Raw genomic sequence first — 24,557 nt, 5'->3', positions numbered from 1 at the left:
ATTTATTTAAGTAATCTCTGCACCCATCGTGGGGCTCCAACTCACAACCCTGAGATCAAGAGCCGCAGGTAGATGTTCAGATCCTTTGCCCATTTTTTCATTGGGCTGTTTGTCTTTTTTATTGAGTTGTAGGAGTTCTTTATATATACTGGACACTAGTCTTACCAGATACATGATTTACAAATATTTCCCACTGTTCTGTAGTTGGTCTTTTCACTTTGTTGACAGATATTGTCCTTTGATGCACTAAAGGTTTTAACTTCGAGGAAGTCCAGTTTATCTGTTTTTTTTTTTTTTCCTTTTGTTACTCTTGCTTTTGCTCTAAGAAAACACCATCAAATCCAAAGTCGTTAAGATTGACCTCTGTGTTTTCATCTGAGAGTCTGACAGTTTTTGCTCATACTTAGCTTGACCCGTTGGGAGTTAATTTTTGAGGCAGGGGTCTACTTCGTTCTTTAGCCTGTGATATCTAGTGGTTCTAGATATCTAGTGGTTCTTGTTGAAAAGACTATTTCGCCATTGAATGGCCTTGTTTAAAAAAAAATGGCCATAGATGTTTGTGTTTATTTGTGGTCCGTCCGTTCCATTCCATTGGTCTGCATATCTGTCCTCCGATAGTTAACCTTGGCCCTGAGTGGTGAGAAAGAAAAAGTATTTTTGAAAGAGCCGCAGTCTGTTTGTTCTCTTTAAAGTTACACACGAGAAACATACAAACTATAAAAAGTTCAGAAAACAATATAGAGTGGAATTTAACGGAGTAGGATTCCCGACAGAGAAAGGATCGGAGAACAAAAGTAAGTGTGTTGATGGGGCAGGAAAATGGGATCCGGCCAGAAAGAAGCACCAGAGGATGAGACTTGGGTACGTGGGAGAGCATGGTCCAGAGAACTATCCACATGAAGGAACCTACAGTTTTGGAAAATGGAGCAGTCGGCGTAGACTTTTATAGACTGATGATTGCATCTTGTGAGTTTCTAGGACGCGTCCGGTCACGGTACCAGGCGCCTTGTATGTTGACATATGGGAGGCACCCGTTGGCCGGCTGAGTCTGGGCTACGGCTCCCCCGGCACTGGTCCAGAGACCAGGCTCGAGCAGCCCCAGCCGTGGCCCCTTTCTGTAGGCTTCTGCCTCTGTGCGAGGCTGCCTTCCACTCGAAAAGTCCTATTTGAGGCTTCCCTGTTGGAAAGGATTGAACTCTCAGGGTTGAACTCTCCTTCATACCTAATCTGTGGTTCAGCAAGCAAGGAAAATGGTTCTTTGTTTTTGATGGCAAGTTGGCAGTGATAACGGCAGATGTTGTAGTTTTAAGATTCTTTGTCCTTTATTCATAAATATAAATTAAAACAGGCTATCCGAACTGAACTACTGTGTGGGAGCTCAGTGTTCGAAAGGACTTTCGTTCGCTTTGCCTTCTGCCACGTACTTGCTTTAGTAGGACATACTGTCCTGAATGGAAGATGCTGCCCGTGGAGGTTGGCGTTACTCAGGTTGTCAGGAGAGAAGACGACACTACGGGTTATAGTATGACACAGCGCCTTCGTGTCACTTAGTGATCTTGTTCTGCAAGAGTGACGCTCACATCTTCTGATTTGACAGCTCACGCTCTGTTTCTCTTGAGTCGTCTGTGGCATTTCCGTGCTCTCTGCCAGAGCTGGAAGGAAAGTCTAGATAATTGGATGCTCACGGCCTGGCGGCTTTGCTGCTCTCTCCTGGGAGCTTGGCAGTTTCTCCTGCCCTCAGTTGCACGGTGGTGCGCGTGTCTGGGCATTGATTAAGTACAGTGCAGTGTTTTTAAAAATGACTATGTATCACAGTGACACTCTGAGAAATCACTGCTGTGCACCAGGATTTTTAATTTTTTTAAAATTTTTATTTATTTATTTTTAAAAAGATTTTATTTATTTATCTGACAGAGATCACAAGTAGGCAGAGAGGCAGGCAGAGAGAGAGGAAGGAAAGCAGGCTCTCTGCTGAGCAGGGAGCCCAATGCAGGGCTTGATCCCAGGACCCTGGGATCATGACCCAAGCCAAAGGCAGAGGCTTTAACCCACTGAGCCACCCGGGCGCCCCTGCACCAGTATTTAAAAAAAAAAAAAAAAGATTTATTTATTTATTTGAGAGGGAGAGAGAGCACATAAGTCTGGGGGCAGGGGCAGGATGGGGAAGGGGTAGAGGGGCTCACTCCCAGGACCTGGAGATCACGAACTGAGCTGAAAGCAGATGTTGAACCCGCCGAACCACCCAGGTGCCCCCGCACCAGGATTTTTAAAGGAAATGATGAGAGGCGCCTGGGTGGCTCAGTTGGTTGGGCTGGTGCCTTTGGCTTAGGTCATGATCCTGGGGTCTTGGGATCGAGCCCCACATCGGGCTCTCTGCTCAGTGGAGAGCCTGCTTCTCCCTCTCCCTCTGTCTGCCGCTCTGCCTACTTGTGTTCTATCTCTCTGTCAAATAATTAAATAAAATCTTTAAAAAAATAAAAAAAAATAAAAGAAATGATGAAGAGGGGGCTACAATTATATTTCTGTGGTGTATGTAGAGATCCCATCCCATTAATTTTTTTAAATAGGAGCTTCTAGAGTTATCTTGTTTCTTTCTTTCTTTCTTTCTTTTTTTTTTTTTTTTTTAAAGATTTTGTTTATTTGTCAGAGAGAGAAAGAGCATACAAGGAGGCAGAATGGCAGGCAGAGGTGGAGAGAGAAGCAGGCTCCCTGCCGAGTAAGGAGCCCTACGTGGGACTCGATCCCAGGACCCTGGTATCATGATCCGAGCTGAAGGCAGCGGCTCAACCGACTGAGCCACCCAGGCGTCCCGAGTTATCTTGTTTCTGATTCTTGAGTTGCTTTTGTTTTTTCTCCCCTCTGCATTCTTCTAAGTGTCTTCGTATCAAGCCACTGTCCACACAGAAATGAGAGACGGCGGGGACTGAGAAAGCAGGGACAAGAGTAGGGGTGTACAGCAAGGGAGCATGGTGTGTAAGGCAGTTTGATACTTTGTGGTTCCATGGTGGCCCTGCAGGGGACGATTACTGGAGTTTGGAAGCTGGGCTTCCATGACATGTGGTGTGTTTCCCCCTCCGCGATGGTTAAGAGTCGTCTTCTAACAAATGAAAAATGAAACTTCCCATTGACAGTGGCAGTGTAGGGACACATGTGTGTCTGTAATAATTCTGACAATAGTGGTAAAGCCCTGGCTTCCCTGAACCCCCAGCCTGGTCCTGGGCCCCTCTGCAGGGGTAACCCTTGTTTCTAGCTTGCTTTGTGTCCTGTGTCTTCTCAGAACTTTCTCTTTGTATTTGCTTCCTTGTCTATATGGTTATAGATGTTGATGACTTTTTTTTTTTTTTTTTTTTTTTTTTTTAAGGTAAGCTCTGTCCCCAGTGTGGGGCTCGAAGTTACGACCCTGAGATCAGGAGTCAAGTGCTCTACCCACTGAGCCAACCAGGTGCCCTGATTTGTGGGTGTTTTTTTTTTTGTTTGTTTGTTTTTTAAAAACAGTTGCCATAGTGTTTGCCTTTCTGCAGCTTCTTTTCTTTGCTGTGCTGGTATGTGGAGGTCTTTCCATGTGAAGATATGTAGGTTTCTTGCTTTGTTTCTAATTGCTGCATACCAGTCCTCCGTTTAGATCAGTGATGTCCAGTAGAACTTCCTGTGATCATGAAAATGCTCTAGCAGCTGTCTAGTATGGTAGCCACTTGTCACCTGTGGCTACTGTGAATGGAGAGCCAAATCATCTTTAAGTTTAATTAAGTTTAAATAGCTATGTGTTTAAATGTTTAAAGCACAAGTTTAAATAAGCCACAATTTTTTCAACCATTTTCCTCCCCTTTTTTTTTTTTTTTTTAAAGATTTTATTTATTTATTTGACAGAGAAAGAGATCACAAGTAGGCAGAGAGGCAGGCTGAGAGTGGTGGCCGGGAGGGAGAAGCAGACCCCCCACTGAGCAGGGAGCCTGATTCGGGGCTGGATCCCAGGACCCTGGGATCATGACCTGAGCCGAAGGCAGAGGCTTAACCCACTGAGCCACCCAGGAACCCCTCAACCATTTTCCTGTTGATTGGATATTAGGTTGTTTTAATTTTTCACTCTCTTTTAAAAATTTGTTTATTTGAGAGAGAGAGAAAGAAAACACAAGTGTGGGGAGAGACAGAAGGAGAAGCAGGTTCCCCACTGAGCAGGGAGCCCAACACGGGGCTCAGTCCCAGGACTCCAGGATCATGACCTTAGCCACCTGAGCCACACAGGTGCCCCATAATTTTTTGCTCTATTAAGTGAAATACTGTATTTTAAAAATTTATCGTAAGGAGCATCTGACTGGCTCATTGGATAGAGCGTATAACTTTTTTTTTTTTTAAGAGTTTATTTATTTATTTGACAGAGAGAGAGAGATCACAAGTAGGCAGAGAAGCAGGCAGAGAGAGAGAGAGGGAAGCGGGCTCCCCGCTGAGCAGAGAGCCTGATGCGTGGCTCCATCCCAGGACACTGGGATCGTGACCTGATCCAAAGGCAGAGGCTTAACCCACTGAGCCACCCAGGCACCCCTCTTTCTTTCTTTCAAGACTTTTTTTTTTAAGATTTATTTATTTATTTTTAGAGACAGAGCATGGTGGGAGGGGCAGAGGGAGAAGGAGAGAGAAACTCAAGCAGACTCTGTGCTCAGTGCAGAGGCAATGCGGATCTCTATCTCACAACCTGAGCTGAAACCAAGTCGAACACTCAACCAACAGCAGCACCCAGACCCCGCAAAGAGTCCTTTCTTTTAAAGCCTTTTTTTATTTGCTTTATTAACTGTTTCCTTCGTTGTTACTTCTTCTCTTGACTGGGTTTGGTGCTGTTTGGTGATATTTGGTGAGACAAGTCCATAAAACAATTTAGAAAGACTTCCAGCAAAAATAGGAAAAGCACCTAAATGGAAATATGTTTTGCTACTTTATTTTCTGATAGCCCTGGATGTATTAGGTTCTCCCATAAAGACGTCCAATCTATGTGGCTATGCCGGATGCACCTGTATTAGATGTATACGTCCATTTGATGTACCCACTGCTTAGATGAATCAGTTTTTTGTTCATTTACTAAGTATTATTTAGTACTTCCCATGTGCAAGGCATTGTACGAGGTGCTGAAGGTTATTAATGCTTACATGGAAAATCATTGATCTAGCCTAATTGTGAGAAAAACAGCAGCCAGGACATATTGAAGGAAATCTTATAATTTAGTGACGTGTTTAAATTTTAAGAACATAATCAGAAAATATGGCCAGGACGAAGTCAGAAACACTCCACTGCACAGCTTAAAAAGCGTTCCGTCTTCTCAATTCTTAGAAGTTGCTAATGGTATATCTTTGGTTACGATCATCACTAGCACAGATCACTTCAAATGTTCAACAGTGAAAGACTCCAAAGTAGATTGGTATTTTAGTTATTTTCTTAAGGGTTCTTCATGCCTGATTAAAACCCCACCTTTGCGATTATCCTTTAACAAATTGGTTTCTTCAATATGCCGTGACTGAGACCCAGTACTCCTTTGTATGGACGGCACTGATTTGGAATTGGACAGTTACTTTGGATTCACTTTGGATGGGTACCATCCTGGCACTGGGAAATCCCATGCCGTGGGTTCACAAGAACACCTCCTGTTGACTTGATCAAAATGTCTTTATGCCATCATCATCAGCATTTGCTGATATAGATAAAAGCTAATCGGCAACGAGCCCTACTCTTTTTGTCTTCAGTCTGTGCGGCTCGTACCCTGATAATACTTTTTCCTAGGTAGGGGTTTCTTCGTTTTCCGAAGGGTAAATTAACTTTGAACTTTTTCTCTTTTTGGAAAACTTTCAAGTAGCCAGATGATATTTTTGAGTCTTGGAATGTTCCTTTTTATCGACTGTCGGATGTTGGTAGCCTCATGGAGACATGGGAGTAATCCCTGACCTCTTGTCTGTCACAGATCCCGGATTACAGGAATGCGGTGATCGTGGCCAAATCTCCAGCCTCGGCCAAGAGGTAGGTGGGAGCTCATGGCCACCCCTCGGGTCCGCGTGGAGAATCACATCCCCGATTGGATCCCAGACACTCTGGATTCTATCTCAGTGGTTCCCAGTGGTGTCTCTTGTTTTTATTCTATGGGCTGATAGTTTAAAAGATCGTCTCCTGACTCCATTTTTAAAATGATGATTAATTTTCCTCCTTTTTTTTCCCCAATCCCAATCTGTGCCCACCTATCAAAGACACCCAGGTGTCAGGAAGCCTGACCTAGTGCTTCTCTCATTTCCAGATTGGCGGTCACCTTCAGCTCCAGGGTGTTTAAAACCCATGGTATTTACAGTACCAGCGAATATACTGTGTAGTTGTTTTTTGCCTTTTATTACAAGAACTCAGTAATTTATTAACAGAATTGTAGCCAGCCGAGAGGCCACTTATTGGTATGTGTTAAAAAGTGACATTTTACAGAACAAAAACACCCTGAGGCATACAGATAGGGCAGTGCTGAGAGTTACAGGTAACCTGGAGTGACCGATGAATCATTAAGACAATATTTAAAGTGGTTAGGGATTGATAGGATTTCATTTACTCACGTTTTCTGGAGAAGCCACTTTGTTGGGAAGGAAGAGAGCAAAAGCAAATGTAGGAAGAAAGTCTTTTTCCTAAAAAAGCTCCCCACTTTTTTTCTTTTTTTTTTTAGACAGGGAGAGGTTGTTGTGGGGGAGAGAGAAAGAGACTTGTAAGCAGGGTTCATACCCAGCACAAAGCCTGACCTGGGACTTGATCTCATGATCCTGCGATCATGACCTGAGCTGAAATCCAGAGTCAGATGCTTAATGGACTGAGCCACCCAGGCGCCCCTAAAAATGCTCTTAAAATCATGTCCCACGATTGAATGCCTTTGCTCGCTGGATCCCTGTGCAGCCCTGCAGACATAGAAACATATAAGCAAACATAGAAACAACCATCCTGGGCCCCACGGGCTGTTAATATTGAAGGATGAGGGAGAGCTTGCAGACAGTAAGCCAGTGATTTAAAAGATATTATAATATGTAGTTTTCCATTATAAATGATGAAGGACATTTAGGAGATTAAATAACTTAGGCCGGCATTTGAGATAAAAACATGAAGTTGCCATGTCCAGTGCAGCCGAGGCTGTGCCCACACCATACGTCCTTCGAGAAGCTCAGTCTCTGGAGTTTTGTATCGTCCATTTGATGAAGTCGTCATAATCTAAAACTTCCAGATGCTTCTCTGGGCATTGTGTTGGATCAATTTTTTTTTTTTTAAGATTTTATTTATTTATTTGACAGAGATCACAAGTAGACAGAGAAGCAGGCCGAGAGAGAGGAGGAATCAGGCTCCCCGCTGAGCAGAGAGCCCGATGTGGGGCTCAATCCCAGGACCCTGAGATCATGACCTGAGCCAAAGGCAGAGGCTTAACCCACTGAGCCACCCAGGCGCCCCATGCTGGATCAGTTTTAATGTAGTAATTTGTTTTTCTCTGATATATGTGCTTTCAGTTGCCGTTAAGGTGAAAATCACAGAAGGTATAATTAATCATTTTAAAGTCTGCAGTCCGTTGGCAGTTAGTGCCTTCACAGTGTTCTGCAGGCATAGCCTCTCTCAGGTTTCAGAGCTGTTTCATCACTCCAGAGGAACACTCCATACCCATGAAGAAATCACTGTCCGTGACCCTCTCTTCCCAGCCCCTGGCAACCACGAATCTGCTGTCTGTCTCCGTGGATTTGCCTGTCCTAGACGTTTCATATAAATGAAGCCATGTAATACGTGGCCTTTTGGGTGTGGTTTCTTTCATGTAGCCTCCTGCTTTCCAGGTTCATCCACACTGTAGTGTGTATCAGTCAGTCATTCCATTTTACAGCTGAAAAATCCCCACAGTCGGGATAGACCACACTGTTTATCCGTTCATGTATTGAAGGACATTTGGGTTGTCCCCACCTTTTGACTGTTACAAAGAATACTGCTGTACATTTTTGTACAAGTTGCTGTGTCAATGTATGTTTTCATTTCTCGTGGATGTGTACCAAGGGTTGCAAGTGCTCGGTGTATGGTATTTCTATGCTTATGTTTTGGAGGGACTGCTGAACTACAGCGGGTACCATTTCACTTTCTCTCCAGGGATGTACAAGGGTTCCATCCTTACCAACACGTATTTTCGGTTTTATTATTATTATTGTTGTTATTATGGCCATCCCAGTCGGTGTGCAGTGGTCCGTCACTGTGGTTTTGATTTGAGCTTCTCTAACAATGAAGGATGTTGAGCCTCTTTCCGTGTGCTCATTAACCATTGGTATATCTTTGGAGAAATGTCTGTTCAAGTCTTTTGCGCTTTTTTAAATTGGGTTGTTTGCCTTTTTGTGGTTGAGTTGTAGGAGTTCTTTATGTATTCTGGGTACTAGGCCCTTATTGGATAGAGGATTTGCAAATATTTTACCCCATTCTGTAGGTTATCTTTTTTATTATTATTATTATTTTTTTATTTGACAGAGACCTCAAGTAGGCGGAGAGGCAGACAGAGAGAGAGAAAGAGAGAGGAGGAAGCAGGCTCCCCACTGAGCAGAGCCCAGTGGGCTTGATGTGGGGCTTGATCCCAGAACTCTGGGATCATTACCTGTATGGTGGTGGTGGTTGTTGTTGTTGTTTAATTTTAGTTATTTGTTAGAGAGAGCATGAGAGAGCACAAGCAGGGGGAGCAGCAGGCAGAGGGAGAAGCAGGCTCCCTGCTCAGTGGGACTCAATCCCAGGACCCTGGGATTATGACCTGACCCAAAGGCAGATGCTTAACCATCTGAGCCACCCAGGTGTCCCTCTTTTACCTGTCTCGACAATGTCCTTCGACACACAAAAGTTTTTAATTTTTATGAGGTCTGGGTTAGCTATGTTACTGCTTTTGCTCTGACATCATATTTAAGAAGCCATTGCTAAATCCAAGGTTATTAAGTTTTGCCCCTGTGTTTTCTCCCAGTGGTTTAGTTTTAGCTGTTATGTTTAGGTGGTTGATCCATGTTGAGTTCATTTTTATATATGGAGGGAGGTGTTGGGTCCCAGCTTCTTTGTTTCCCAGTGATTATCTGGCCATCCAACACTATTCGTTGAAAAGACTGTGCTTAGCCCCCTCGAATGGCTTTGGTATTCTCGTCCCAAGTCAGTTGGCCATCGATATTTGTGTTTATTTCCGGACTCTCAGATCTGTTCTGTTGTTTGAATGTCAATACCACAGTTTTGATTACTGTAGCTTTGTAGTAAGAATCTGATCAGAACACCCACAAGTAGGTGGACGTGGGAGTACCACTCCCTGTGAATCCTTTGCTGACATCAAGTGGCCTTGTCACCATGGGGCTGGTGAGAGTCCTGACTCCACGAGGCCTCCCCTGACACCACCTCAGAGGGGAGAGGGAAAGGCACCTTTTACTGCTGAGTGGGGTTGGAAGTCCAGGGTTCACTCTGCACTGACCATGGGGGGTGGGGGATCATTACGGCTCGGTAGGGATGAAAGTCCCAGCTGTCTACTTGGCATTCTCTTAAACTGCCCCATTGGAGGGTTTGGGGCTCATCATTATAACCTGGCAAGGGAGGAAGGGTAGATACCCTGCTTGACCTTTGCTGTGTCAGCAGTGGTGTAGCTGATTTCTGTGGCGGTTGGCTGGAGAAGGGCAGTCAGTGTGTTAGAGTTTTCTGACTTGGGAGGCTGCCCCATCTCAGCAGAAATAGAAGTAGCTTCAGTAACAGAAGTAGCCACAGGGCATTTTGATATATTTTTCCCACTAAATACCCAAAGAATATGATGAATTTTCTTTGGCCTCACCCCTATGGATAGGCTTCTCATAACTTCCATAATACTCACTTGACATCTAATTCCGTTTGTTGATGAGATTGTATCACTATGGTAGCCTTCGGCTCAGTTTATTTGGCTTTTATTAGCACAGTTGACTCTTGAGCAACACGGGTCTTAGGGCGCCACCCCCCCCCATGCTTCAAAAATCTACACATCACTTTTCACTGCCCCAGAACTTAATCAGTAATACTGAGAGCATAAATAGTCAATTAATGTCTATTTTGTCGTTTGTATTGTATACTGTATTCTTACTGCAAGTAAGGCAGAGAAAAAAAATGTTATTGAGAAAATCATAAGAGAAAATACACTTACAGTATCGTACCGTATTTATATATGTAAAAAAACCTACCTATAAGTGGACCCACGCAGTTCAAACCTATGTTATTCAAGGGTCAACTGTACTACAGTGTTTGTCCTTTTTTTTAAAGATTTTATTTGTTTATTTGGTGGCGGGGAGCACAGAGGGAGAGTAAGAGGGAGAAGCAGACTCCCCACTGAACAAGGGGCCTGACATGGGGGTCGATCCTGGGACCACGAGATCATGATGTGAGCCGAAGGCAGCGGCTTAACCGACTGAGCCACCCAGGTGCCCCCAGTGTTTGGCATCTAGCCATTTGTGTCAGGTTTGATGAGACCTGAGAAGATCCCTCAGGAAGGTTATGTGTAGTGTCCAGTGTTTTCGCTACTATTATGGACAGAGTGTGTGTGTCCCCCCAAAATTCATCTTGAAATCCTAACCCCCAGTATGATGAGATTAGGAGGTGAGGCCTTTGGGAGATGATTAGGTCATGAAGGTGGAGCCCTCATGTCTGGGATTAGTGGTCTTGTGGGGAGAGTGAGACGCTTGTCGTGGCTCTCTGCCGCTTGAAGGTACCGTGAGAGACGGGGGGCTGTCTGCAAACCAGGAAGCAGGCCCTCACCAGGCACCGGCTCTGCCATGCCCTCATCTGGGGTTGCCAGCCTCCAGAACTGTGAGGAATACGTTTCTATGTTAAAGCACCCTTAGTCTGTGTTACTGTGTTAACAGCAGCTAGTATGAAGACCTCGACCTACCCCATCTGCTCTTCTCTGGCATTTATGATCTCTCACAGACGAGGGGGGTTGAAGAAAGTGATCCATGGTGATTCAGCTGCATGTTGTTTCCTGGAAGACAGTGGCAGTGCTCGTCACTTCTTAGGGTGTTTTCCACACCCGTGATTAGGGATTTGGGTGTTGGCCAAGTAGGATTGAGACTGACTTGCCCATCCACTCAGGCATGTGTCAGTGCTGGTTAGACTTTGAGAAAGAATAACTTTCTGGGAGTTAGATCTGGGAGAGCTAACACTGAAGTCAAAACTTACTGTAATGCTAAAGCGACCGTGACTGGGCAGCGTTGGGGTAAAGAGAGAAAAATAGCATAGTGGAACAGAATCAAGTCCAGAAACAGACCTGTGAGTATCTAGAACGCTGGCTTCCAACAAAGCTGCAAAAGCGTTACAGTGGAGAAAAAGGGGTAGCCCTTTTCCCGAATGGTGTTGGAATGATTGGATGGACAAAATAATGATTTCGAGTCATATTTTCCTTTTCACAAATGGTATTCGAATGATTCACGTACAAAATATGATTCTGAGTCCTATTTTACATCATATGCAAAAATCAACTAAAAATCCTATAACTAAATGTGGAACCTAAAACTGTAAAACTTCTGAAGGAAACTCTGGGAGAAAAAATCTTTGTGACTTTGGTTGGACAAAAATTTTTTATCTTTGTGACTTTGGTTGGACAAAAATGTTTTATATTTTAATTTTTTTTAAAGATCTTATTTATTTGAGAGGGAGAGAGAGAAAGAATGAGAGGAGAGAGGTCAGTGGGAGAAGCAGACTCCCTGCTGAGCAGGGAGCTGGATATGGGACTTGATCCCAGGCGTCCGGGATCATGACCTGAGCTGAAGGCAGTTGCTTAACCAACTGAGCCACCCAGGCACCTGTTTTGTTTTGTTTTTTTAAGACTTTTTATTTATTTATTTATTTGACAGAGATCACAAGTAGGCGGAGAGGCAGGCAGAAAGAGAGGAAGGGAAGCAGGCTCCCTGCCAAGCAGAGAGCCCGAAGCGGGGCTTGATCCCAGACCCTGGGATCATGACCTGAGCTGAAGGCAGAGGCTTTAACCCACTGAGCCACTCAGGCAGGCGCCCCATGAGAAAGAATTTATTAAATTAAACATCATCAAAAGTAAAACTACTCTTCAGAAGACATAACAGGAGAATGACAGGAGAAGGCACAGATTGGGAGAAAGTATGTGTAAAGCATGTACCTGATAAAGAATTTATATTCAGGGCACTTGGCTGGCTAAGTGGGAAGAGCGTGCGACTCTTGATCTCAAGGCAATGAGTTCAAGCCCCATGTTGGGTGGAGAGATCACTTAAAAATTTAAATAAATAAACATTAAAAAAAAAACAACATAGGGGCGCCTGGGTGGCTCAGTGGGTTAAATCCTCTGCCTTTGGCTCAGGTCATGATCCCAGGGTCCTGGGATCGAGCCCCACATTGGGCTCTCTCCTCAGCGGGGAGCCTGCTTCCTCTTCTCTGCCTGCCTCTTGGCCTACTTGTGATCTGTCAAATAAATAAAATCTTAAAAAAAAACACAAAAAACACACCAACTTACATGCAGGAGATATAAAGAATTCCCAAAAGTTAGTAAGAGAACTAACAACCTAACTAAAAAAATTGGCAAAAGATAAGCAAACCCTTTATCAAAGTATACATTCGAAGGGCAAATAAGCCCATGAAAGATGTTCAGCACCGTTTGCTGTGAGGGAAATCCCAGCGGCAAGCACAGCAAGGTACCACTAGGCATTATCAGAATGGAAGGCATTTGAAATCGGCCACACCACATATCAGTGAGAACGTGGAGGCCCTGGGACCCTTGTGCCCTGCTCAGGCGGTTGTGAAATGGTATAACCACTTTGCAGAACAGTCTGGTTGTTTTTTGGAGAGTTAAATATATGCCTTACCTTAGGGTCCAGCCATGCTACTCCTAGGTTTTTAACCAAGAGAGGGGAAAGCGTGAGTCCATGCAGAAGTCTGTACGTGAATGTTCAAAGCGGTTTTGCCGTAGTTCAGAACTGGGAATAGCTCAGCAACGTATCGCGCAAGTGAACAAGGTCTGTTAGACCCGAGCCGCGGGCTGTTACTGTGTGAAGGGACGGCCTGTTGCTGTGCCCTTTAATGTGGTTGAATCTCCAAAATGCTATCCTTAGCGAGCGAAGTTAGACAGGAAACGACGACAGACTCCGATCCCACTTCCGAGGCTCTAGAAGGGGCCAGACTCTGTGCCGGAAGGCAGATTATTGGCGGCGTGGCCCTGGAAGGAGTTCCTAAAGGGCACGAGGACGTGTCTGGCATCGGTAGATATTTCCATTGTCTTCATCATGCTGACGGTTTGCACGGATGTGTGCGCACACCAGAGCTGATGAGATTGTACAGTTTAAATACACAGAGTTCGTCGGATCTCACTTATATCTCAGTAAAACTTAAAAATTGACACTTCCGACTTTGAGGAGTGTTTAATGCCCTTCGCCTCCTGTGGCTGGTTCTCACTATTCAGTGGGCGGCGAGGTGGATTAGCAGTTAGAATGGGGGAAGATTAGGCTTAGCTCAGTCAGCCAGCACAGGGGCATCTAGCCCACTGAGCGCCCACGGGGCCTGCCACTGCCCAGCCACTGCCATGCCCACAGCCAGAGGGACATGCTCATCACTGGGGGTCCCCACGCTTTGTCCCCGACCCCAGGACTTGAAGATCATTTTCTGTTTTCGCGAATCCTCTTGGAAACTGAGCTGGATGCCTGTTCTCGTACGTTCTGCCCGTGAACGTCAGAAAACGGTGGCTGCGTGCTCTCTGAACCATGTCTCATGCTCTCCCGCAGGGCTCAGTCTTTCGCGGAGCGCCTGCGACTGGGCATCGCTGTGATTCACGGAGAAGCGCAGGACGCCGAGTCCGACCTGGTGGATGGACGGCACTCCCCGCCCATGGTCAGGAGCGTGGCTGCCATCCACCCCAGCCTGGAGATCCCCAGTAAGTGTGTCAGCCCCTCTTTGTCACTTTCCTCTTTGCTTTCAGGGCTGCCTAAACGTATTGTCTTCCCACTGTGAATGGCCCCTTCTCTCTTTTTTTTAAGTTGGCAAAAACTGATTAATACCCCATCATTACAAGTGCATTTCTGATAACCCTGTGGACCATAGAGCCTTCTAGAAGCAATTTGTGTGATCATAACAAGAACGAGGAAGAGGCTTAGTTCTGCCATTTCAGAGAATTTCATCCATTCACTCAGCAATAGATCCTTGAGGAGAGTTTAACACAAGCAAAAAATTGTGCATATTACCCACCAATAGTGTTACTTTGAATGCAGAATATGGGAAACGTCTAAATGGCTTCGCAGAGGGTAGGCCCTCGTAAGTTATCTTGTGTCAGCACAACTAAATATGCAGCCCACTGAAATAGTTAAGCCTAGCTGGATACAAGAGAAAAATCTGGAATATATGGGAATTGGCAGAATACAAGAGTGTATCCCTGTGCTTGTGTGAGGCCCCAGAGGGAGTACAAAAGGTGGCAAGATGGTGACAGGGTGGGGCAGTTATGTGTGAATTTGTTTCTGTTTTAAGAAACTTCTTTCGTGCTTTACTAACATCTTTTCAATTAAAAAAAATTCTGCCTTTGCATCTGTTGGGGAAGAAAAACTTGTCCTCTGTCCTCTTTAGATTCAGACTTAGGAGCCTACAAATCTCACAAAAGATAGATGAGCGCAAGAAAAGACAGGGTTTAGGATTGGGGGATCTTACCAGGGGAAGCTGGCAAACAGGTGACTTTTAGAAGAGAGGGAGGGCCCTTAGCACAGAAGGGAGTTGGATGGTTTTGTGACTGTGTCTGTCTGGGTGTGTGCTGACTTCTTGTCTGGGTGGTAAGTTAGTCTTCCCTGGTTGTTCCTAGGAGGGGATTTATGACATTTGAATTCTTTCGAGTTCTTTTGGGGAGCTCTGCTTTTCAACCAGAAGGGGCTTCAGGAGCTCCTGTACCTTCAGCTGAGAATCATTTTCATGCCACTGTGGCATATTCTGCAGCCCTTTGGGTTCTTGCTTTGCCCAGGAGGTGGCTCATTTGCAAATAGAGAACACTTGAGAGAAGGAAAACTGTACTGGGGCTGCCAGGAGGAACCTGAGGTTGGGGCCATGCCTGGGGATCTCGGTGGGCTGAGGTGGAGAGAGCCAGCGTCCAGGGGTCGGTTGGATCAGGGAACCAGGACCGCCTACAGGGGCAAGAGGGCAGCCTCTGGGGGCAAGGGCTGGGGCCTGTGTCCAGCCCCAGTGTGACCAGGAAGGACATCGCCCTGACTGCTAGAAGGTCCTTGGGGAAAAAGATGGGGGTAAGGTGGCAGGAGTCTGCTGGAGGGGATGGGAGGGTTTTCAATGCCAGGTCTTTAACTTGCATTACAAAAGGCTGCAGAGTTCTCTGGAGCTGGCGCTGTGGGTATCTTCGGTGTCTTGGAAGTCCAAGCCCGCGCTGGGTGTTAGATTGCAGGGAAGAGAGGCAAGAGATAGGGAGGGCGGATCTGGGAGGCTGATAGAGTTACACAGATGTACCATGGGAGGCCTTTGACCTCGGGCTGGGCTGGGCTGTGCTGTCCTGTCCTGTCCTGTCCTGTCCAATCTAGCGGCCCCCTGTCCACTGGAATGGGGCGAATGGGAACCAGGTGTGCAGGGAATGTGAAGGACATGCACTCTGGGTGTGAAAACCGTAGTGTGAAAGATCTTTATTAATCAGTTTTTTATTGAGTCCCTGTTGAAATGATTAATTGACATATTGGATTAAATAAAATGTATTCTTAAAATTAGTTTCACCTATTTCTTTGTGCTTTTGTTATGTGGCTGCTAGAAAATTTAACATGACATCCATGGCTTCCATTTGTGACTTAGCGTATATCACTGCCCTGGGAGTCTAGCAATGGGCTCACTGGACGGGAAGGTCTGTGCTCTCCCATTCCATCTTAGGAGCTGGCGCTCTCCCACTGTGCCGGGAGCTTAAAGAGTTGGGGGGGCACCTGGGTGGCTCAGTCATTAGGCGTCTGCCTTCGGCTCAGGTCATGATCCGGGGGTCCTGGGATGGACCAGTGGGGAGTCTGCTTCTCCCTCGGCCCCTCACCCCGCTTATGCTCTCTGTCTCAAATGAATAAGTAAATATCTTTAAAAAAAAACAAAAACAAAAACAAAAAAAAACAAAAAAAAATGAGGAGAGAGAGCTGGGGCTGGAGCCAGGGTTCGGGATTTGCTAATTAGGCCCCACATTAGTGCGTGCACCACGCTGCAAGGCTGCTGGGCACTCAGGCCTATGGCTGGCCTTGCCTTCGGAGCCCACGTCTGCTTAGTGAGGGGCAGTGTCAGGCAGCTCCACAGGGCTCTACAGGGATGAGCCCATTCCCTGAGCTCCGGGCAGGGTGGGGGGGAGGCACATTCCCGTTCAGCTTTGCAGTTACGTCAGCTATGTTCAGCAACATTTCAGCAAGATGAACCAGCTCCTTTTAACTTCTGGGCTTTAGTTTTAAGTGCAGTCTTAGCCAGTCATTTCTGGGCTGGAGAGACGGAGCTATGTGTCCCCCATGTAAAAACAAGGGACCAGGGCTTTCTGACATTTCCTTTATATTTCAGCGTGTTTCGTCATGATTGTAATAATAACATTTCTATGTTTACATTTTGACTCAAGCGGTGAACACTAGAGGACTTGGGGAAGAATATACCAGAATTTGTCGAGCTTTTTTTGCACGTTTGCTGGCCTGGCCCTCTAGCCTTGTTTAAGTTGGTAGCAAGTAGATATATGCAAACAGACATCTGGAGGCAGTAGAAAGCGTTATTCCTCTGCCGCTTCACACGTATATTTTGAGATTGTGATGACATCAAAAGATTTTAATATTCAGCATTATATTTAAAAAATTAGTTTGTATTTTCTGGTTTCTTACAGAAGGAAAATGCCAACTAAAAAAGAAAACAGTACTTTTCCAGAATAGGAACACATTATATAAATTATTCAAAACATTAGAGTGCGTAAAGGAAAGAAACACTCATCAGCACTAAATCCAGACACACAGCATTTTTACCTTCTGCTGGGGCTCTTCCCATGGTTTCCTTCCTTGGGTTACGGAGCCGCGGTGCCGACAGGCACAGATTCCATAACACACCTTCTCCCAGGTGATTGAAAACTTGCATGAACAGCAGTTTTAACGGCTGTCGAATATCCCATCTGCGGATGTGGCCGAAACCTAAGCTCAGTCAGGGTCTAGCAGGTGTGTGTTTTCACCTGCCCTTTTTTTTTTTTTTTTCTAAGATTTTATTTATTTTAGAGAGAATGAGCAGTGGGGAGGAGCAGAGGGAGAGGGAGAGACTCTGCAGCACACCCTGCGCTGATCACGGAGCCCCATGCGGGGCTTGATCTTATGACCCTGAGGTTATGACCTCAGCCAAAAGCAAGAGTCAGATGATTAGCCTACTGAGCCACCCAGGTGCCCTGATGTTTGCACCTGTCCTTTGCCAGTGTAATGTTTCAGTGGACGTGTGTGGGTAAACTCTTGCTCTGTACCTGGGCTTATGCATGAGATTTATGAATTCAAAGGTAAGACTGTTCATATGGCTCTTTGTCAGGCCGATTCCCTAAAGGCTACACTGTTGTACTCTTTTTCCAGTCCTGGGGTCAGGTGCCTGGGAAAGGAAGTGTGGAAAGTGTAAAAAATTCAGTTTTGGGATTTATCTTGCTTTGTTTGGTTTTACATTTCTGTTGTCCTTCCCCCCCTCTTTCCCCCCCGCCACCTAGGATCACATGACATTTAATTGTCCTATGTCTTTAGCTTCCTTCAGTCCACAGCATTGGTTCTCAACTGGGGTGGGGGGGGGTGCCATGGATTTTGTCCCATTGAGCACCCTTGGTTGGAGATGTCTGACATTTTTGGTGGTCATAATTGAGGGGGCCAAGGATGCCGTAAATATCCCGTAACACACGGGACAGCTCCCATCACAAAGAATTATCTGACCCTAAATGTGACTGGTGCCCAGGTTGAGAAGCTCTGATCTGGAGTGCTCCTGCTTTTTTCCTTTGGTGACACTGACTTTTCTTCCAGAACTGTAAGTGAGGGATGCCTGGGTGGCTCAGTTGGTTAAACATCTGCCTTCGGCTCAGGTCATGATCTCGGGATCCTGGGATTTGATTCCTGCACTGGGCTCCTTGCTCAGTGGGGAGTCTGCTTCTCCCTCTGCCCGCTGCTCGCCCTGCTTGTGCTCTCTCCCTGCCTGACAAATAAATAAATAAAATCTTTAAAAATAAGTAAAAAGTAAAAATTGAAGTGAAGCTCACATAACAGCTGTTTTAAAATATACAGTTCACTGGCATTTAGTACATTTACAGTCCTGTGCAACCCCCGTATCTTTTAAGTTTCAAACATTTCATCACCCCAGGGAACACCCTTACACACTGAATGATCACACCCCACGCCCCTTGCCCCCACTAATCTGCTTTCTGTTCTTATGACTTTGCCTGTTCCAGACATTTCATATAAATGGAATCATCCAGACTGTCTTTGTTGTTCATTCATGTCTTTGTGTGTATCGGGACTTAATTTCTTTTGATGGCTGAGTAATATTCCATTGTGTGTGGATATGCCACAGCATGTTGTGCTTTCATCCGCTGATAGACACTGGAGTTGTTTCGAGCTTTGGCTGTGAGGCTGTTACATTTTTGTTCACGTGCAAGTTTCTTCCGGACATGATTTCATTTCTCCAGAGTCTATACCTAGGATTACAGTTGCTGGATCATATGGTAATTTTATGTTAACTTTTTGAGGAGCTACCCATCTGTTTTCCATCACAGCTGTACCATTTGACATTCCTCCCAGCAAAGGTTAAAGGTTCTGATTTCTCTACATCCTTACCAACACTGTTTTCTGATTTTTTTTTTTTTAAAGATCTTATTTACCTATTTGACAGAGAGAGACAGAGTTCACAAGTAGCAGAGAGGCAGAGAGAGGGAGGGGTAAGCAGGCTCCCTGCTAAGCAGAAAGCCCGATGCAGAGCTCGATCCCAGGACCTGAGATCCTGACCTGAGCCGAAGGCAGAGGCTTTAACCCACTGAGCCACCCAGGTGCCCCAATTTTCTGATTTTGTTGATGATCATCTGCCTGGTGGGTTGAAGGGTACTTTGTTAGAGTTTTTTCCTGCATTTCCCTAATGGCTCATGACGTTTCATCTTCTCATGTGCTTGTCCATTTGTGTATCTTCTTGGGAGAAATGTCTGTTCACATTTTTTGCTTATTATTGAATTGAGTTGTTTGTCCTTTTATAGTTGAGTTGTAGGAGTTCTTTACATATTCTGGACACTTGACTCTTTGTTGAAAATATGTATGTTTTCTCTCATTGTGTAGTTTGTCTTCACTTTCCTGATAGTGTCCTTTGGTGCATGGAAGCTTTTAATTTTGATGAAATCCAGTTTATCTGTATTTCAGTCTATTGCTTGTCTTTTGGTGTCTTAGCTAAGAACCCTTTGCCAAATCCAAGGTCATGAGGATTTACTCCCATGTTTTCTACTTAGAGTTTTATAGCTTTAGCTCTTATTTTTAGGTCTTTGATCCATTTCGAGTTAATTTTTCAATATGGTGTGAGGTAAGAGTACAAGTTCATTCTTTTATATGTGGATATCCAGTTTTCCCAGCACCACTTGTCAAAAACTGTTTCCTTTCCCCATCGAATGGCCTTGACGCTCTTGTCAAAAATCAATTCTAAGTGTCCCTCAGTGGTTGAATGGTTAAAGAAAATGTGTATATATACAGTAGAGTATTATTCAGCCATCAGAAGGAAATCCTGCCATTGATGGCAACATGGATGGACTCTGAGGATGTGCTAAGTGAAATAAGTCAGAGAAGGACAGATACTGTATGGTGTCAATGACATGTAGAAGCTAAAGGAAAGGTCAAACTCACAGAAACAGACAATAGAGTGGTAGTTACGAGGTCCTGGGGGTGATGGATGAAACAGAGTTATAAAATGAATAGCTTCTGGGGACTCTAACGTACAGCATAGTGACTGTAGTTAATAATACTATATTATTTACTTGAAAGTTACTAAGAGTAGCTTTTTTTCTTTTTAAAATTTTACTCATTTATTTGAGAGAGTGAGAGCACAAACTGGCGAGAGGCAGGCAGAGGGAGAAGCAGACTCCCTGCTGAGCAGGGAGCCTGTTGTGGGGCTTGATCCCAGGACCCCGAATCATGACCTGAACCGAAGGTAGATGCTTAACCGACGGAGCCACCCAGGTCCCTCTAAGAGAGTAGATCTTAAACATCCTCACCACACACACACACAATTGTAATTATGTGAAGTGATGGGTATGTTAACTCATCTTATTGTGGTAATCATTTTGCAGTATGTACGTGTATCAAATCATAATGTTGTACACAGTGTTATATGTCAATGACATATCAAGAAAGCTGGGGGAAGAATCGATCGTAGATGTTTGGGTTTATTTGTGGACACTTGGTTCTGTTCCATTGATCTGCTTATCTCCATTCTTATGCAGGTACCACATTTGATTCATTGCTTTGTAATAAGTTCTGAAATAGAGAAGTGTGAGTCCTGCAACTTTATTCTTTCTTTTTAAAAGATTTTTCTGGCTACTTGGGGTCCCTTTTATTTCGATATATTAGGATTTTGGGGTCAGGTCATTTCTGCCAGAAAAGCAGTTGGGATTCTGATAAGGATTGCATTGAATCTGTAGATCACTTTGGGGAGCATTGCCATCTTACCGGTATTAATGCTTTGATCCTTGAACATGGGATGTCTTTCCATTTATCTATGTTTTCTTTAATTTCTTTCAGCAGTGTTTTATAGTTTCAGTGTACAGGTCTTTCACCTCTTTGGTTAAATTTATTTTTAGGGATTTTATTCTTTTCACTGCTTTTACAAGTGGAATTGTTTTCCTAATTTCTCCTTCAGCTCGTTCATTGCTTGTGTAGAAACAACTGATTTTTGTGTATTACCTTGCAGCTCTGGTGAATTGATGTGTTAGCTTTGGTAGTTCTTTGTGGATTCTTTGGTGTTTTTTTGTTTTTTTTTTTTTAAAGACTTTATTTATTTATTTGACAGAGAGAGATCACAGTAGACAGAGGCAGGCAGAGAGAGAGAGAGGGAAGCAGGCTCCCTGCTGAGCAGAGAGCCCCATGCGGGACTCGATCCCAGAACCCTGAGATCATAACCTGAGCCGAAGGCAGCGGCTTAACCCGCTGAGCCACCCAGGCGCCCTCTTTGGTGTTTTTTATATGTAGGATCATGTCATTTGCTAGTAGAGATAGCTTTACTTCTTTCTGTCCCACCTGGATCCCTTTTATTTCTTTTTCTTGCGTAATTACTGTGGCTAGTGCATCCAGTATCGTGTTGAGTAGCAGTGGTGAGAGCAGGCATCCCTGGCTTGTTCCTGATGTTAGGGGGAAGTTTTCAGTCTTTCATTAAGTAGGATGTCAGCTGTGAGTTTTTCATAGTTGCCCTTCAGGTTGAGGAAGTTCCCATCTGTTTCTAGTTTCTGGCTCTTTTTATCATGAGACATTAACTTTTTAAAGGCTTTAATATAGAGATTTTTTTGTGTGTGTTTTATTCTGAACAGTGCTGATTCCTAAGGAAAAGCCCCCAATCACAGTTGTTGGCGATGTTGGAGGAAGGATCGCCATCATTGTGGTATGTAGATCTCTTTTCTTATTAATTGTTGTATTTGCCATTGTTGTTCTTTTGAATTATTTGTTAATGGTGTGAGGATAGCCATGTGGCCAGGTAAGTCTCCTTTAAGTTGGTACCTTGTGCTAAATGTTTACTTTGGTCCCCAAGCTGAAAATTGTTATCATTAGTTTATTAAGAAATTGTAACTAACTCCTTAGTTTTACTAAATGTTTGCAGCTGTTTGTCATACCACGGGAAATTGTTTTGCGATAAAGGTAGGGTGCAAAATTGGTAACTGTTTAAAACATACATTCTCTTGCCCTTCACAAAACCAGTGCACAGAAGGAGTACATTTAATGCCGATATCATTAAAACAACAATAATACGAACACGTGTGTGTACCCGATTGCTCCGCTTGGAAACAGAACGTGGTCCTGTCCCCATGAGGCCACCTCGGCTCTTCCCTGGTCTTTCTTCCCTTTCCTCCCCACAGAGGTTGTCAGCAACCCGAAAGTCACCGTGCATGCCCTTACTTGCTGTTATTCTGCCATGACCGTATGTATCCCTAAACGCTAGGTGGTTCTGTTTTTCATGTTCTTGCTGTTTGTATAATGAAGTCTTTGTGTACTTTATGACTTCCCTTCAGTGCTGGTTTGGGATTTCTCCATGTAGTTACATGTGGTTGCACATTGTGTTCTGTTTCTGGTACAACCGTGACACGGCGTACCGATCCGTTCTCCAGGCAATGAGCGTACAGTTTCTCTCTTTCCAGATAATACTGGCTCTGAACAGTCTTATGCCTGTTTTCTGGACCATACGTGTACAACTTTCTTGGGTTCCTGGGAGTGGGGCGGTTGGGTCAGAAGGCACACACATTTCCAACTTCCCTGACTGGTGCCAGCCTGTTTCCAGAGTGGTCGCTCCAGTTCACCAAGACTCCATGGTGGTGGCCCCTTGCTCTCCCCAGTGCTTGAGGTTTTGCTTGTGAATTTCTGAATCCACAAAGTCTTTTCTGAGTTCAGAGTCTCTGACGTCATCTTCTAGAATAATAGCTGCCCATGAATTTATTCCTTATTTAACAAAATCTGTCATAATAAGATGCTGTGAATTTAGTAATGCCTTTGCCCCCTTTCTACTGCATTAAAAAAAAAAACCAAAACCCTTTTTATTTTGAAGTAATTTTGATTCATAGGAAGTAGGCCCTCCCCTCCCCCAAATCGTGCAGACAAGTCTTAAGTTCCTTGATCCAGCTTCCTCCTCCTTGCTTAACTGTGGTGCAGTAACACAGTCTGGAAATGGAGGTCACCACCACCCACACAGCTGCTCCCAAAAGCCCTGGTATGACATGTGTGCGTGTAGATGTGTACAGGCTTATCACACGTGGAGCTTTGTGTAACCACCACCGTGGTCAGATACGGAGCGACGCCATCACTGTCGGACTCCTTCATGCTACTCCTTCATCTCCGGGTCCCTCCTTGCCCCCTGAGGCCAACTTGTGGCGTGGCTAACCTGTCCTCTGTCTTTATCATGGTGACTTCGAGAAAGTCATACAAGTGGAGAATACAGTCAGTCAGCCTTTAAGATCGATTTTTTGTTCACTTAGCATGCTTCCCTGGGGATCCAGCCAAGTGGTTATGTATAGTAACACATCTTTTTAGGCTGCGCTGTTTTCCACGTACGTCGGTACCACAGTTGAACCACTGCAGGACATCTGAATTGTTTCTGGTTTTCTGCTACTAGAAATAAAACTGCTGTGCACATTTGTGTATAGGTTTTTGTGTGAACAGAGTTTTACTTTTTCTGGGCTAAATGGCCAAAGGTGCGATTAGTGGCTTGAGCGGTGATTGCGAACACAGTTTATAAGAACCCGTCAAACTTTGTTTCCGAGTGGTTGTACCATTTTGCCAGTAACACTTTTAAAGTAACACCTACGTTTTTCTTCTTTGATCATGGTAATACCGGTATACACATGAAAGGAATAATATCTATGCATATAAAATAAATGCGTGAATACTTATTCAAGTCTAGCTTATGCTTGATACCCTAGTGGGCTTAAAGTAACTTTGGTAGCCTGGGTGTGATAGGAAAGACTGTGTTTTCCACTTCCTGTGTCTCTCTCCTGCATATCCCCTTTACAGCTCACACAAACGTGTGGGGTTTTTCTCTGTGATACCAGTTACTTGTCCTACAAGTTAATTGAGGTCTTTTTTTTTTTTTTAAGCTTTTATTTGAGAGAGAAAGCGGGGGGGGGGGTGTGCAGAGAAAGAGTGCATGGGAGCCCGATGTGGGGCTCCATCCCAGGACCCCAAAATCACGACCTGAGCCGAAGGCAGATGCTTAACCAACTGAGCCACCCAGGTGCCCCAATTTAACTCAGTACTGACACTGTCCACCCAGAGCTAGTGTCAGAGCCCCGCGGGTTAAGGGTCAGTCCCACAAGACTTCTCCCACCCTACTTCCGATACCATTTGCATGTACGGCCCCGGGTTACGCGCAGCTTCTGTATGATTTGGCTACAAAGCAGAGGTTCCCATGACCCCTTCAGACTGCATTAATTTGCTAGAGCGGCTCACAGAACACGTGTATGGACCAGTTTATTAAGGGATGTCATAAGGGATACCGATGAGGAGATACATAGGGCGAGGTCTGGGGTTGTCCAGAGGTCAGAATAGTTTGTCCCCGTGGAGTTGGGGTATGTCACCCTCCCAGTACGTGGATGTGTTCACCAGTCCGGAAGCTCTCCAAACTCTGTACTTTTGGGGGTTTTATGGAGGTTTCATCACAAAGGCATGATAGGTCATTAACTCTGTTTCCAGCCTCCTCCCCTCTCTGGAGAATGGGGTTTGGGGGATGGAAATCCCAAGCTTCTCCTCATGGCGTGGTCTTTCTGGTGACAAGCCCCCATTCAGGATCCCACCGGGAGTCACCTCATCAGAATAAAAGATGCCCCTAGTGCTCTTATCACTTAGGAATTTACAAGGGTTTTAGGAGCTCCGTGTCAGGGA

General features: G+C 44.8%; 1 protein-coding gene across 4 annotated transcripts in view; it reads left to right on the top strand.

Annotated features, from left to right (window-relative positions):
• Positions 1–24,557, top strand: part of PRPSAP2 (phosphoribosyl pyrophosphate synthetase associated protein 2) — a 48,106-nt gene that overhangs the window by 18,236 nt on the left and 5,313 nt on the right. For all 4 annotated transcript variants that reach the window (XM_032841227.1, XM_032841225.1, XM_032841226.1 and 1 more), the window contains 3 exons: positions 5,945–6,000; positions 13,743–13,891; positions 21,503–21,573. In XM_032841227.1, the coding sequence (XP_032697118.1) occupies positions 5,945–6,000; positions 13,743–13,891; positions 21,503–21,573 (276 nt within the window). The remainder of the gene's footprint in view (positions 1–5,944; positions 6,001–13,742; positions 13,892–21,502; positions 21,574–24,557) is intronic.

This window comes from Lontra canadensis, unplaced genomic scaffold (assembly GCF_010015895.1).
Source record: "Lontra canadensis isolate GAN:19392208 unplaced genomic scaffold, GSC_riverotter_1.0 scaffold122, whole genome shotgun sequence".
NCBI classification, from domain to species: domain Eukaryota; kingdom Metazoa; phylum Chordata; class Mammalia; order Carnivora; family Mustelidae; genus Lontra; species Lontra canadensis.
The sequence above is the reverse complement of the archived record's forward strand: the minus strand, read 5'-3'. Positions and strand labels throughout refer to the sequence as shown.